This window comes from Drosophila virilis, chromosome 2, assembly GCF_030788295.1.
Source record: "Drosophila virilis strain 15010-1051.87 chromosome 2, Dvir_AGI_RSII-ME, whole genome shotgun sequence".
In the NCBI taxonomy this organism is placed as follows: Eukaryota; Metazoa; Arthropoda; class Insecta; order Diptera; family Drosophilidae; genus Drosophila; species Drosophila virilis.
In genome coordinates this window covers 30565553-30579128 of record NC_091544.1, presented here as the reverse complement: position 1 = coordinate 30579128, position 13576 = coordinate 30565553, and the positions used below count along the sequence as shown (strand labels likewise).

The window sequence follows — 13576 nt, the reverse complement described above, 5'->3', positions numbered from 1 at the left end:
TTTGTTTAGTTTTTTTTCCGTTGTCAACAAATTGGCAGAATTTCGAATACAGAAATAAGAAAGCTTAGTTGTTTTAATAATAGAAATTCGATAACAAGCTGGCTGCTTTCAGAAGATTGAAATTTTTAAAATGAAACTAAGCTTATAGAAAACAAAAAAAAAAAACAATATTAAACCGCAAGTTTAATAATATTTATAAACTGTAATCGTTCGATCTAGTACTTGCAAACTTCATGGTATATTTGAACTGCTTTCTTAGTATTCCACTGCTTGTTGCATTTCAAAAAGAGTTTGTTAACAAAAGACGCAAATTAATTGGACTTGCCAACTATCCAGTAACAAAACGAAGTGTGATCAAAAGTGTTTAAGTACAACTTTTGCATCTGAGTTAAGTTTAAAGGTCGATTGTCAAAAATTTGCTGCCAGAAACTGAAGCACAAAAAAGACACAGACCCACACATACCTACACTGAGGCAGAGCGCAACGGACGACTGGCGTAGCCGTCAGCGTCAGCCAGCCGCAAATTATGAGATTCTGTGTAATTTGTAGCCTGCTTTTTGGCGCGAGACCTACATAAATTACACACAAATATACATATACTGTTGCATATTTGATAGAAAACAAAAGAGTGCAATGTGTGCAAGCGGTTAGGATGCTTACATGCTAACAAGTTGACTTTAAAAGACCGAGAACGACTAAAATGTACCCTGTTAAATGCATACATCATATATTTATTGACCCTTAAACTTGTGGAAAAAGTTTCTTTTAATAATTGAAAATCTGAAGTGAATTTAATCGATGTAAAATACCAAACTACCTCTTAAAGATTTTGATATACTATATTTTTTTGCTTTCTTCTAATATTTTTAGGGTATTACAAGAAGACATACGTAACAAGCCGCCTGTTTAGTTTACTGACACTTTGCTGCATGCATTTTGCATGCTGCATACTTATAGCCGCATGACACATAAATTAAAGATGGCGTCGTTGCACGTTGGCCAAGTTAACGACTTGGCACTGCTACGCATTACGCTTTAATTGGCCCCGTCTGTCCGTGTGTGTGTGTCCTCATCTCAACGGCCAAAATGTTGTAAATACTATACGGGGACTCAAAAAAAAAAAAAAAAAAAAATTGCGCACGGCTGCCATTAATGTGATTTCCTTCCAAGCCATTTGATTGGCAATTGGAGAGCAAACCCAATAGGAACGTGGGCAATGAGAAATGACGTGCACAAATGTTTGCCAAGGCGAAAGGACGAAAAAAATCGGCTGCTGTACGTTTTTTTAAGCCCCGACATGTAGGCAACACATTAATGCGGCTTTAGCAGAAGAACTCTGCTTTCTTCTAATTTCTCCCCTGAGCAAAGTAAAATATTTGTTAAAAATATTTTGTGTATATAAAAAAATATCCAAAAAATAGCTGTCGTCTGCTTTTAGATTAAAATGTTGCATAGTTTTTGAGGTCAGCGCCAGTGAGAGTAACGTGCAACAAATTGCATATAAATTATATTTCATAAAGTCGCAAAAGTTTTGTTTTATTTTATAACCAGGCGCTTGAGGCGCAGGCGCCTCCATTCCCAAGCCTCAAGCCCCAAGCTAAGTTAGGTACTTGAAAATTGTCATAATGGAGTTTCTCTAAGTCCGCAGTTGGACAGTTACAGGGAGAGGCAGGGGAGCAAGGCCTGGCTGCCTTTGGGCTATATTTATGGGATAAGTTTTGTGCGAATTCCAGAATTCAGTGCTCAGATAAAGTTTTGTAACTTAGGCATTTTTTTAAACTAATTTAAAATGCGTATATTTTTGCTATGATTAAATAAATAATTAATTAATTAATTAAATTAACCTAAATAAACGGTGTCAAATTGCTTTATGCCAACTTTGTAGAAAGCTTTTTCAAAGGCAATTTCTATAAATGCCTAGTTTTTGTTAGTTATGGTTAATTTATGGCTAATAAATTATTCAGAAAAAAAATAGAACTCGGTAAACTGGCGACGGCAATAGTACACAGCTAGGTTTCGTAATTGGATTTAGTTGTTAGCTGCTAGCCATGAATAAAAGAAGAGTTTTATTATTAAATTTGCTTACCACAGCATGGATTCTAAGTAGTTCATGTTTTGTCAGCTGTTTGCTATTGTCACGATAAGTCAAGGCGTCTTTTGACACTGGCACACACACACACACGCGTGCACACTCGTGCACACCCACAAAGTTAGTTGTGAAAGAAACTCAATTTGCGTGTGTAAGTTTTGGCAAGAAAATTTTCACTTTGGCAAGACATAAATTGCAGTCTGCATTGTTGTAGATGTTGCAAGTGGCAAGTGGCAAGAACAAAATTGTGGCAGCCCGCGGAAAAACCCGTCACTGTTGCCGGTTGTACGCCGCAAACCAAACTGAATGTGCTGCCAGATAACAACAACAAAAAATGCATGCGCTAATTTGTTGGCCAAGATGTTGAGGGCCAAAGGGTTGGTTTGGCCCAGGCTGAAAAAAGACACAGTCCTCAGTCGGAAGCCCTTCAAGTGTGCTACACCCCCGCCCCCCGCCCCACGACCCACCCGTTCCGCCATGTCCCGCACCCTGCACTCTACTCGCGCTCGAGCCAAAGAGTGGATTTAGGTACTTGGAATTGTAGAGAACTGTGCACTGAGCAGACTGAGAAATGAACTACAAAACTGCGCTGAGCTGTGCTCAGACAATACATTCCTAATTCCCGACAGGCTAAAACCAACCCTACTACCTCCCTTTGCCATGCCCATTTACCACACAAGTAGTTGGTATCTTCTTCGGACTTTTTTTTTTTTTGGTTTGCCAGCGCAGTCACAACCTGTCATAAAGTGTCGCGTCGCGCGTTTCTTTGCTAGCCCCGCTCCTTCCTCTGAATTCCTTCCTTGACTGTCAGTGGTGCTTCCTGCTGGTGGTGCGTGTTTAACCCGCAATGGCTTCCGGCGCACGCACTGTGCTGCCACATTTCAGTTTGTTGCATGCAACTTACGGGCGCTTTGTCGGCTTTGGATGCACTTACGCAAGTTTTCCCTACCTCTAGCTCTTTGTGCACATATCAACCTCTGTCTTGGTGTGTAATAAAAATAAGGATTACATTTCTCAATAGCCTTTGAGTGCTACCATAAGCCTAGCAGCAAGAAGCTCAAAGAGCACAACTGTCAATGCCATCGACAGAAAGATAGCGATATAGCCAGCCGAGAGGAGAAACGAAGTAAATGCTGCTGCTTGTTTGTTGACATGCAGCAAACACAAAAAAAAAATAGGGTTAAGAATGCTCGACTCGAAAATACCCTGTTATCAGTTTGAGGGCAAACGTATACTCATAAAAATTGTTGAAATTCAGCTTGAGCCCGAACCTTTATTCGCTTTGTGTCGCCCATACCTACAGAAGAGTCGTGGTTTGTGCAAAAGTGTTGCAAAGTGTGAAACACCTTTCGAATTAACTTGAACAAAATTGTATAAAGAAACGCCGTTTTCCATTATTTTGCCACAAAAGCAAGTGAGAGCCCGTTTCAGCGTGCATTACCTAAGGTAATTACAAATAAAACTTCAACTTCCTTTAGTCATTAGGGACAAAGTATTTTCTACTTAGAGATAATTATATACATTTACCCACTTTCGAAAAGTAAAGGGCATCAAAACCAATGAAACACATTGCAGCACATGTTACACAAAATGTTGGCAAAGGTGTGTGTATGAGCTCGATGTGTTTGTGTGCCTGTTTGGGTGTGTGTGGCACGTATCATGTGTGAACGCTTGGCAAACAGGCAAAAACTAACAGCAAAATGTGGACAACTGTTGGCCAATGCAACAGCAGGATGTCCATTGAAGCGGTTGAAAGGTGGCGCTGCAAGTAGAGTGGTATAGCTCGAACGGACGGTTTGTTAATTATAAGGCCGAACGGTGTGTAGAAAATGCAAGACTTAAAGAGTTTAGTCAGGAATTTACAGGATACTTTAACTGATAAACGAAACAAAAGTAAGCAATTACATCATTTGACCGAAAATTCAAATTCAATAAAATAGTCAATTGTTTGTGCCCAATATCAAATGCAAAGCTCGGCATGGTTCACGCAAATACTTAAATAATTGCTTGGCAAAGGTTAGGGTAGGTTTGTCAACGAGGAGGTCTAGGGAGGAGAACTAGCTGAAGCTACGACGTCAATTGAAGCCCTACGACGAAAAAGTTTCAGTTTTTGCGCAAACAAATTGGATTATTCGATTACGTGTTTGTGCCAGAGCAAGCGCAGGTATAGAGTGACAAGTAGCGGACAAGAGAGGCAGGAAGGGAGGGGAAGAGAGAGAGAGAGAACAAGTAAGAGGGAGGGAGGGAGAGAGGGAATAGAATCAAACGTTGACGATGGCAATTTTGTAAAGCGGCCAAGGGAACAAGTTTTAAGAGCACCAAGGGATTGCAGGGCTTGCAGGTTCGATTTCCAAATTAAAAAAAAATAAAAAAACAGTTTTCTTTGGCTTTGAATTTGATTTATGTGGATTTTGTTTGCCAGTTGGCAAATGTTTGAAGCAGAGAATGACTTGTAAAAACTATAATGCCGATTTGATATAGTACGTTTGACAAAGGCTTCTCACAAACCTGCAAATTATTGAACTTTTTTCTTTTTTCGTGGCAGAAGCAACGAAGAATACTCGCTCAATACAATTGAGGTAAATGAAAAATTCAAAGCGAAATACGTTCCGTGGGAAATACGAAGGTCGATTCACCAGAAGATGGGAAGCGTGCTAATTTGCAGGAAATTAAGGAAATAACAAGAAATTGAGGTGCGAATTGGATTGGATCTTTCCCAGAAACATGAATACAAAATTGAAGGGTCTTTTCCTAGAAATATTCCGTTCACTAGACATAATCGAAGTGACAGAATAAATAAGTCTGTTGGTCCTTATAAATTCGAGGAAAGCAGTTTCCGATAATATTGAATATTATCGACATATGTACATAGTTTACGGATGGGGAAGGCATAGTTTAATATAGCTTGATCTTTTAATATTAAGACATTCACTCAAAATACTCTTCATGATAGTGTAGATATTAAAAAGGTTGAACATTTTATATACAATTATATAACGAAAAGTAGCCTAGTAGTAGTCTATCCTCAAATATTCTAGATTTTTTAAAGCTACTACAAAAGATAAGAAAATCGAAGCCCAACTGCGCGATGTTGCAAGTTTAAAAATTCAACTAATGCCCATCCACATTAAGTAATTTGTTTTCGAAGCTAATTGAATAATAAAGTCAATTCCCAATGGATAAAATGACACGGTGTAAACTAAAAAATAAATGGTTAAAGGGAACGAATGAAAAGCAACGACAAACTGGCTACTACTTTGTCATCCAGCGAGTATAATAAAATAAGGGAGCTCTATGGAGCAATAACAAGCATAAAATAACTTGTGGCAGCTGCTGTGGACAACAGTTACCTTTAGCGCAGACAAATTAAAAGTCAATATATGCCGTGAGCACACACAGAGAAGAGTGTGCATAGAGAACAAAATTTATTGTTTCAAACTGGTTGGAAATAGTTAGAAAATTGGTTTTGGTTTGGCAGGCTTCATAGCTTTAATTGATTTATATATATAACAATATATAACTCTAGAGTTCCTTTAGTATATCTAGCATATGTTGCAAACCGAATTTATTTATTCAAAGAGCCCGCAGTTGCCAAGCGCAGGCCACAGCTGCTGCTGCTCCTAACTGTGGCAATGGTACGTGTGAGTGATTTTTAATTTATATTTAAATAATCCGATGGCAGGTCTAAGCCCTTGACATTTGCTCTGTGAAATTTTTTGTTATTTATTTATTTTATTTTTATTCCTTTTTGTTTGGCTTCGGTTTAGGCCAGTCCTAATGAGCTGTTGCCCGCAGCCAGCAGCAGACCAAAACAAACAAGCAAACATGCATGAGCGTAACGGAGAGGCGTCAAAGTAAAGTGTAAAGCAAAGAAGTTAGTAACAAAAAAGGAGGTGTATTGTAAGGCTTGAGGGTCGCTTGATGGGGTCAGAGTAGGTTAAGCATGTGCTAGTTATGCACAATCGATACATACTATATATGCTTAAGGGGCAAAATATGCAAGCGGTTTTTCTGCTGACTGGCAGACAATCAACCCTTTACGTGCCAATTGCTAAATAAATTAGCAGGCATGTGTACGTGTGTGTGTGTGTGTGTGTGTGCATAAAAGTTGTGTGTGTGTGTGCATAAAAGTTGATTGAAAAACTCAGCTCTTAACAAAGTCAACTCGAGTAATCAACATCAACCTACCCGTACCCGTACCCGTACCCAAACCCGTATCCGTTTCCGTTACCCGACCCCTTCCTTGTTTGGTATTTTAATTAGCCTTGCCGGCTTCAAGTGTTGCCCATTAAAAAGTTGACTTTAAGGCAATCTGGCAACGCCTCAAGTTAGGCCATAGGCTTAGCTTTTGCTCTGCTATTTGGCCAATCAGCAGTGCATTGCGCCTTGCGTTTACGTTATTTAATTAAGTTTATGGGCGCCCTTGGTTGTATTTTGTATATTTGTGTGTGTATTGTGCTTTTAATGAGGTTAGGCAAATAAAATGCGCATACGCCATGTGCAACGTGGCATGTTTCGTGACAGCTTTCATTTATGGCAATTGGTTGTGAGCGAGTTGCAAACGAGCAAAAGATTCCAATGTAATCAAGAATCAAGAAATTGAAGGAACTTAAGAATTTATAACTAGGGACTTTTAATTAGGAACAGATTGTTTAATAATTGTTATAGATATGAGCCTATTCCAAAAGTAGTTAAGCTTACCGAATAAATCTAAGCCAGTTCTTCAATCAAAATAAATTACTTGCCCACAGGTAGGTTTTTCTTAAAACAGACTTTATAATAAGATAAGGCGCGAAATAAATTATAGTATAATATATATAATCAATTATATATATATATATTTATACATATAAAAAACATTTTGCATATATAAACAATGTAGAATTTTTGCAAAAGGTATTTTCTTGCTTTAAGTTCTTAGAACGTGTGCAAAAGATTGAAAACCATCCGGTTTCTATTACATCAAGTGTAATTACTCGAAAATAAATTTGTGCAATCTTTGAATTTTCAAAATACATTTTCATAACAGTATTTCTGAGATCTAGTGCAAATGAGAGCAACTGCGCTGCCTCCGATAAATAACTTTATATGGCTGAAATATTAGTTTGGAAGTCCATTTGAAAGCCTCGTGGAATCTCTTTCACAGTTATTGGTAATAGACTGCTTCGCGGAACTTAAACTAACTGTAATTAACTTAATTACTGAAAATTTGTTCTTCAAATTACATTTTGGACTTGCTTGAACCACTTCAGTTTAACTAACTAGTGAAATTTCTATTCCAATTCAAACAGCATATGATTCAACTCGTGCTCTCTCCCTTAGATACGGCACACACCCATATGACACATACATATATTTGATTTAAACGAGTTTCATGCAAATGCATATGGAAAGCAAGAGAAAAGCATCTGCACACACATGCCACAATACAAATTGAAGAGCACTACATTATAATTCATTGCACAAGCAATATGATTTTTTGCGATTCCAAGCTGTAATCGCCCGAGCTCAAGCCGTATGCGAGCCAACAACTTTTAACAATGACATTCACTTTTGGCCACACAGAGCCATCAAATCGGAACCACTCCCAACACCAGGAACAACCACCACCACCAACCCATGTGGCAAGCACTGCAAGTTGCATATGCCATGTGTCCATGTTGGCCTCAGTGCCAGTTACAGGCTCCCCAATTTCGACTCATGTGAGTGCGCAGTTGATTTTGCTTGGGGTTTTCTTTGGGACCAAAAATTCTCTACCGCAATTTTTGCCGTTTGTTGGCATTTCTGTCGCATAGTTTTTATTCTTTCTTTCACTGGCTTGCATTTATTTACTTAAATTGCGAGGCATGAGTGTGTATTTTATTTCGACTCACGCACACAAGCGCGCACATGCCACACACACACGCACAGGCACACAATCCGGACAAAATTAAGCCATTTCAGCAAAAGTATATTTTGATTTTTTTATTTTTACTTCTTTTTTGGTATGCAAATTGTGTTTTTAAAAACAATTTTTATTGTCGCTAAATGGTTTAAGGTAATTGTTTGATTGCTGATGCCAAATAGTTATTCAATTGTTGGGATAAACCAATTAAATATTTATACGTGTAATTGAAAATAATTTTCGCTGCCTGTAATTCTGTTAATAAACTTTTGCGAACAAATCGAAATTTAAGCGGAGATTCATTTTAAATTGTATACCAAAATTATCTTTAAATGTTACACAGAATCTACCTAAAATATTTGCTATTTCTGAATGCTAAAGAAATTAACAATCAGTAATTTAGATATGACGATAAATCTTTATACATTTCGCTGGGATTAATACGTTATGAAAAATTCAATGTTAAAGCCAAGAATACCTTTATATATATCTCTTTTATATTGGCTCAGAATACATCTATATATATATAGGTTAAGAATACAATTATGAAGATAAGTTCTTATATTTATGCCTTTATTTGCAAATGATTTTAATGATTGGCTATAAGTAAAATAAAAGCCCCTAACGATCCAACGAACTAATTGAATTTAAGCCAAGCCCAGCAGTGCATTTTTTTACTTTCAACCTATGCCTTGAAGCTCACGAACTTGTTTATATGCCAATTATTAAACCGCATGAGCTGCCAAAAAAATGCAAAAGTTAAAATTCAAGTATCAGAAGTTTTATGTTACTTTTTCGCATAAAGTTGGTAAAATTTAAACATTCAAAGTGTATGGTCGCACGTAATTTATTAAAGCAGTTAAAGTTCATATAACAAATTGTTGTTATTTTTGTTTTCGTTTTGCTTATATTGTTGATTTGATAAATATATAAATTTTAATGCATTTCGTTGAGAAGGTAAAAACAGTTAAAAAGGAAAATGAAAACTCTTGGCACAGGCGCAACTTTTGCCACAGAGCATTATGAAAATTAAATAAAAAGTAATCTTAAATACGTAACGTAAACGACATGTTGCCAGTGTTGGTTTTTATAATGTTCGTTTGCTTTGGTAGCCTTTGGAAGCACTTGAAACATTTTTTGTTCAGCCTTAAAGAGCATAGCATATGAGCATTAGAAAGAGAGAGAAAGCATTGAAGACTAGAGCAGTAACGCATATGAAAGCATACACTAATGCGCTTAAATAAATCCAGCTGTGGGCTAAATTTTCGTTTTCGGTGTTTTTTTGTTTCGTAATAATTGTTTCGTAACCCATTTAATAGGTTTTCAAATGCTTACCCCATACAAGCTGCTGTGAGATTGGGCTTATCAATAGATACTAACCTGCAAAAGACAAGAGAGCGAGATGCAAAAAGAAATGCGATTATAATGACGGCATATTACATATACATATAATGCAGGCTAATGTCTAATGAGATAAAACAGCTACGATAAGAGTAAAAGCTATAAATAAGAACGACTACGGGCGCATCAGCTTACAGATTCCAAGAATATTTTTTATTTTCTATAGAATTTTCATAAACAGCTTAAGGGCCAAGTTTACTTGATTATGCAGCAAATTGCATTTGCGATAAATGGGGAGGGCCGGGCTGAATGTTGCTGTTGCTAAGACTAAAATAAACAGATGGAAAAAGTAAAGCTCAGAATAATTCACTGCTGCTGACTGAGTTTATTAAAAAAAGTAAAGTGAGGAAAATAGCGCAATAAAATCAGTAGCTGCGGAAGACGAACAGCGGAAGTCTCATCGACGAGAGGAGGGAGGGAAGCGGCACCCAGCGGAAAACCTGTGTGGGCGTAGCCGTGGCACTTATGTTAATCATCTTAATGTGTAGTTGAAGGTTTGTTGTTATGAGTCCCAATTAAATGACAAACATTAAATCGTAAGCGTGTGCAATTTTAAAGGCTTTACAGCAGACAGAGGTGCAGAAGGCAAAGTTACCTGCTACTGAACTAATTTAAAAAGTTCAAATGAACTTTTAAACTAGTTGCCTGAATGCACAACTGTTGCTCACTTTGGCTGATTACGTGTTTGTCTTTTGCAGTTGCTGTTGCTTAGCATCGTCTAGTAGTTATAGTTATGCCTGAGTCAAGAGCTCCATAAGGAAATACTCGAACAACTTTTGCAACATTTTCCCGCACAAGCTTTCATCAAAAAAACTAAAATAAAACACACGCTCAAAGGAAGGCGCGCGTGCCGAATTCTGCTGATGCTTCAAGTAGCTTTCGGGCTCACAACATTTGATTTCTAATGGCAACAGCTTCATTTTTTTTGGCCAAAAAAACTGCTCCAGCTCTTGCAGCAGCAGCCAGAGTGCAATAAAGAGAGAGAGAGAGAGTACGAGGGGGAGAATTGCTATTGCGATAATATCATAAGGAACACTGTGCCCGCTGGTAAAACATTTCTCGTCTCGTTGCATGTGTCAGGCTGTAGTTAAGCAAACAGATAAACATAGTGTTGCATATTTATGTGCGTCCAGGCCGCTCGTTCAGCTATTTCAAGGCCTTTATACAACTACATATGGAATAAAAATATAAAAAAAACCGCAAACTTACAATTTAAATTTAGGGCAAGATTTCTTCTAATTTTTTGTATACCCTTACTATGCAAGTAAGGCCTGGGATGTATTGAGCAAAATTTTAATCCTACTTTCTAGTAAGTCTGCTTAGTTTTTGTTGCATGTTTTTGGCACATTGTAAACTTAGTTTAGTTTTATGGTTTAGCTTTGCAGTCAGAGCTTAGCAAAGCTTTGTTTCATTTGTCTTTAATGTATAGGTCAATCGACTCGACTATAGTATACTCTACAATACTAGTAGCATGCCGTAGCAGCTAGCTCTTAAAGAGTATATAAATGTTGGTCAGCTCTGGAAATTCATGTTCTTCATTTTGCTGCCATGTGATGACTTTTCGTGGCGAAAAAGGAACGCTTAAGGATACTTGTGCAAGATTTATGACGTGTTAGTTTTTTTTTCGAGTGGAGTTTGCCACAGCACTTGCAACATATTCACATAGAGCACCACATGGTTTTTTCGCAAAAACCCACTTGCACATACATATGCATATTTAAGCGAGGACATGCAATTTTTGTTCCTTTGGCAAATGGTGTTCATTTTTTAATGAGCGCCCCGGAAATATGTGTGTGTGAGAGTAAGAGGTTGGGTGTGTGCGTGGGGTGTCCTCTTTGATTTATGAAGAACTCAGCGCAGCTGACGTTTCGCGTTGGAGGCTCTGCGGATGTGGTAGGACATTAGTTTGATAATGCAGACTGACGGCGCGCACAAAATTATTTTTAATGTGACGAACGCATATGAAGTATTTCTGCATACAGCCTGTCCCGGCCAGCTTGTTTGCCTCGCGGCTCTGTTTACTCATTGATATTGTAAGCGCCTGTCTAAAAGTTGCCTGCCAAAGTCCTTAAACTATATTTGCCCATCGCACACGCGTCCATTAATCAAGCAATTTATCAAACATGTCATATGGCAGTAGCAGCAGGGATTTGATCATCATTTGCTGTGTGCCATCTCTCTATTGACAAACCAGAAATGTGAGTAACTTGCCAGAGATTCTCCCAAATGTATGTGACTTTGAAGCTTTGCTGGACTATGGGCAACATTGATATCCATTTTTGCATTTTTTTTTTCAAAGGAATAACTTCCAAAGTCAAACTAACTTCCTCTTAGTACTAGTAAATTTTTTTTATATCTTCTTTAACAGGGAAGGTCGTAGGGACTGTCAATTGGAGCTCATGTAAAGTTAAAAATGTGCAGAAAAGCTTAACATGTTCTCAAAAACTTTCAAATATTATAACTAGATATTAACATCTTTTGCATATATTAAGATTTTAGGCGAATAATGTTAAAATGCTTATCATTCTTGCTGTCGTTTATTGAAGGTTATTTCATACCAAAAATGTTATATGTGTAAATGTTGCCCATGGTGCGGAATCAGTCAGGAAGTTGACTAAATTGACTGCTTTCTCGCACTGAGCTTGTGCAAATATATATGTGTGTGTGTGTGTGTGTGTGTGTGTGTTATATGTGTGTAGTTTCGATTGGTATCAATGTTGTTCTGCTGTAGCCTCTGGTAAGCATCAACCGCAAGTGTGGGCATGTCAAAATCGTAAGGCTTGTCAATCAGCTTGAGCAGCTTTAAAAGTTTGTGTTTGTTTGTGTGTGTACGCATGTGTGATGTGTGTGTACGCATGTGTGATGTGTGTGTGTGTGTGTGTGTGTGTATGTGTGTGTGTATCTTGTAATGTAAAACTGGCATTAGTCAATTATGAGCTCCCTTAAAAGCCATACAAATTCAAACAAGTGCGGCCTTTGGCTTGGCTTAGCTCTTAAGGCACTCCGCTTGAAGGCGGCCCTTTGGTGCAGTATAAGAGTATGCTACAATCTTTGCATGCACAAACACACACGCATACACAAACACATCAGCTCACATGCATACATAAGCAGCTAAAAGCATATAGTTCCTCAAGTGAAAAAGTGGGGAAGATACAGAGCTCAAAAGAGGTTAATAACTGTAGAGACTGCCAAGCGAAGCTTGAAATGGAGCCGGCGAAACTGAAACTTAGGATTGCTTTCATTTTATCTTCTTTATTTATTTTTTGTATGCAAGGATATGAGGGACTCGCTGTGGGGTGGTGTGTGGTGTGTGTACATACGATGCTGTCTCAAGAATTGGTGTGTGTAGAACAAAACTTATGCTCATTTGTGGTTAGTTGGGCTTTGTCAAAATAAACGAGAAATATAATATTGTAATTGGAATATGGCAAAGTTAGGGCATAGCGACATCAAACTTTAACATTACTAATATACCAACATAATTTCTTTACTCATCATTGCCCTAGTTATGAATGCCTAAATTATCGCTTAAGTTGTGAAACATATGATGGAGCATGTAAAACATATTTTGTGTTGGTAAACGAGTTATCTGTCCTCGCCAATCACACAGTTAATGCTCTGCAGTTTGACATTAAGATATATATAGTAAAATTGTGCATTCAACCGACTTGCATATTATTTTGAAATCTTAAAACATTTCATTTTTGAATAACAACAAATAGCATCAACAACTCGTCAAAGCATTCAAAGGAATTTTGGTTTTACATTTGGTTGTCGCTCAGCGAGTTTCCTTTTAAATATTTTTTTCCTATTTTTACAACAACCACATCTGGAACGAATGAAAGCTTATGCCATTAAAAAAGCATTCCTTGTGTATGTTTCATTCATTTTCATTTTTATCTGCATGTTATTCAGCTTTATATTTTGTTGCAATGCTATTGTACATACATACATATTAAAGCATGCGTCTGCTTTTTGGCAAGACTTGCACACATTCTATTTAAGGCATTTATGCATGCATCCTGTCAAGGAGCTGTGCATACCTGCACACAAACAGACCACGTAATTTGCATGTGTGTCAAAGCCAAGAAAATGTAGCACATAAAAACTGCTGGAATACTTACGGGCGCGCACCTTCTTCAATAATGGCTACATTATACATATTTTGATGTGACGCATCTTAAGTATTTTGTTTTCACCGC

General features: G+C 37.6%; 1 protein-coding gene across 6 annotated transcripts in view; it reads right to left on the bottom strand.

Moving 5' to 3' along the window:
• Positions 1-13576, bottom strand: part of msi (RNA-binding protein musashi) — a 149290-nt gene that overhangs the window by 26516 nt on the left and 109198 nt on the right. The window contains exon 1 of one of the 6 annotated variants that reach the window (XM_032433730.2): positions 2087-2376. The exons of the other annotated variants lie outside the window; for them this stretch is intronic. Coding sequence (XP_032289621.1) covers positions 2087-2112 — 26 coding nt within the window. The 5' untranslated portion in view covers positions 2113-2376. Of the gene's footprint in view, positions 1-2086; positions 2377-13576 lie in introns of those variants that run through there. 6 annotated transcript variants of the gene reach the window in all.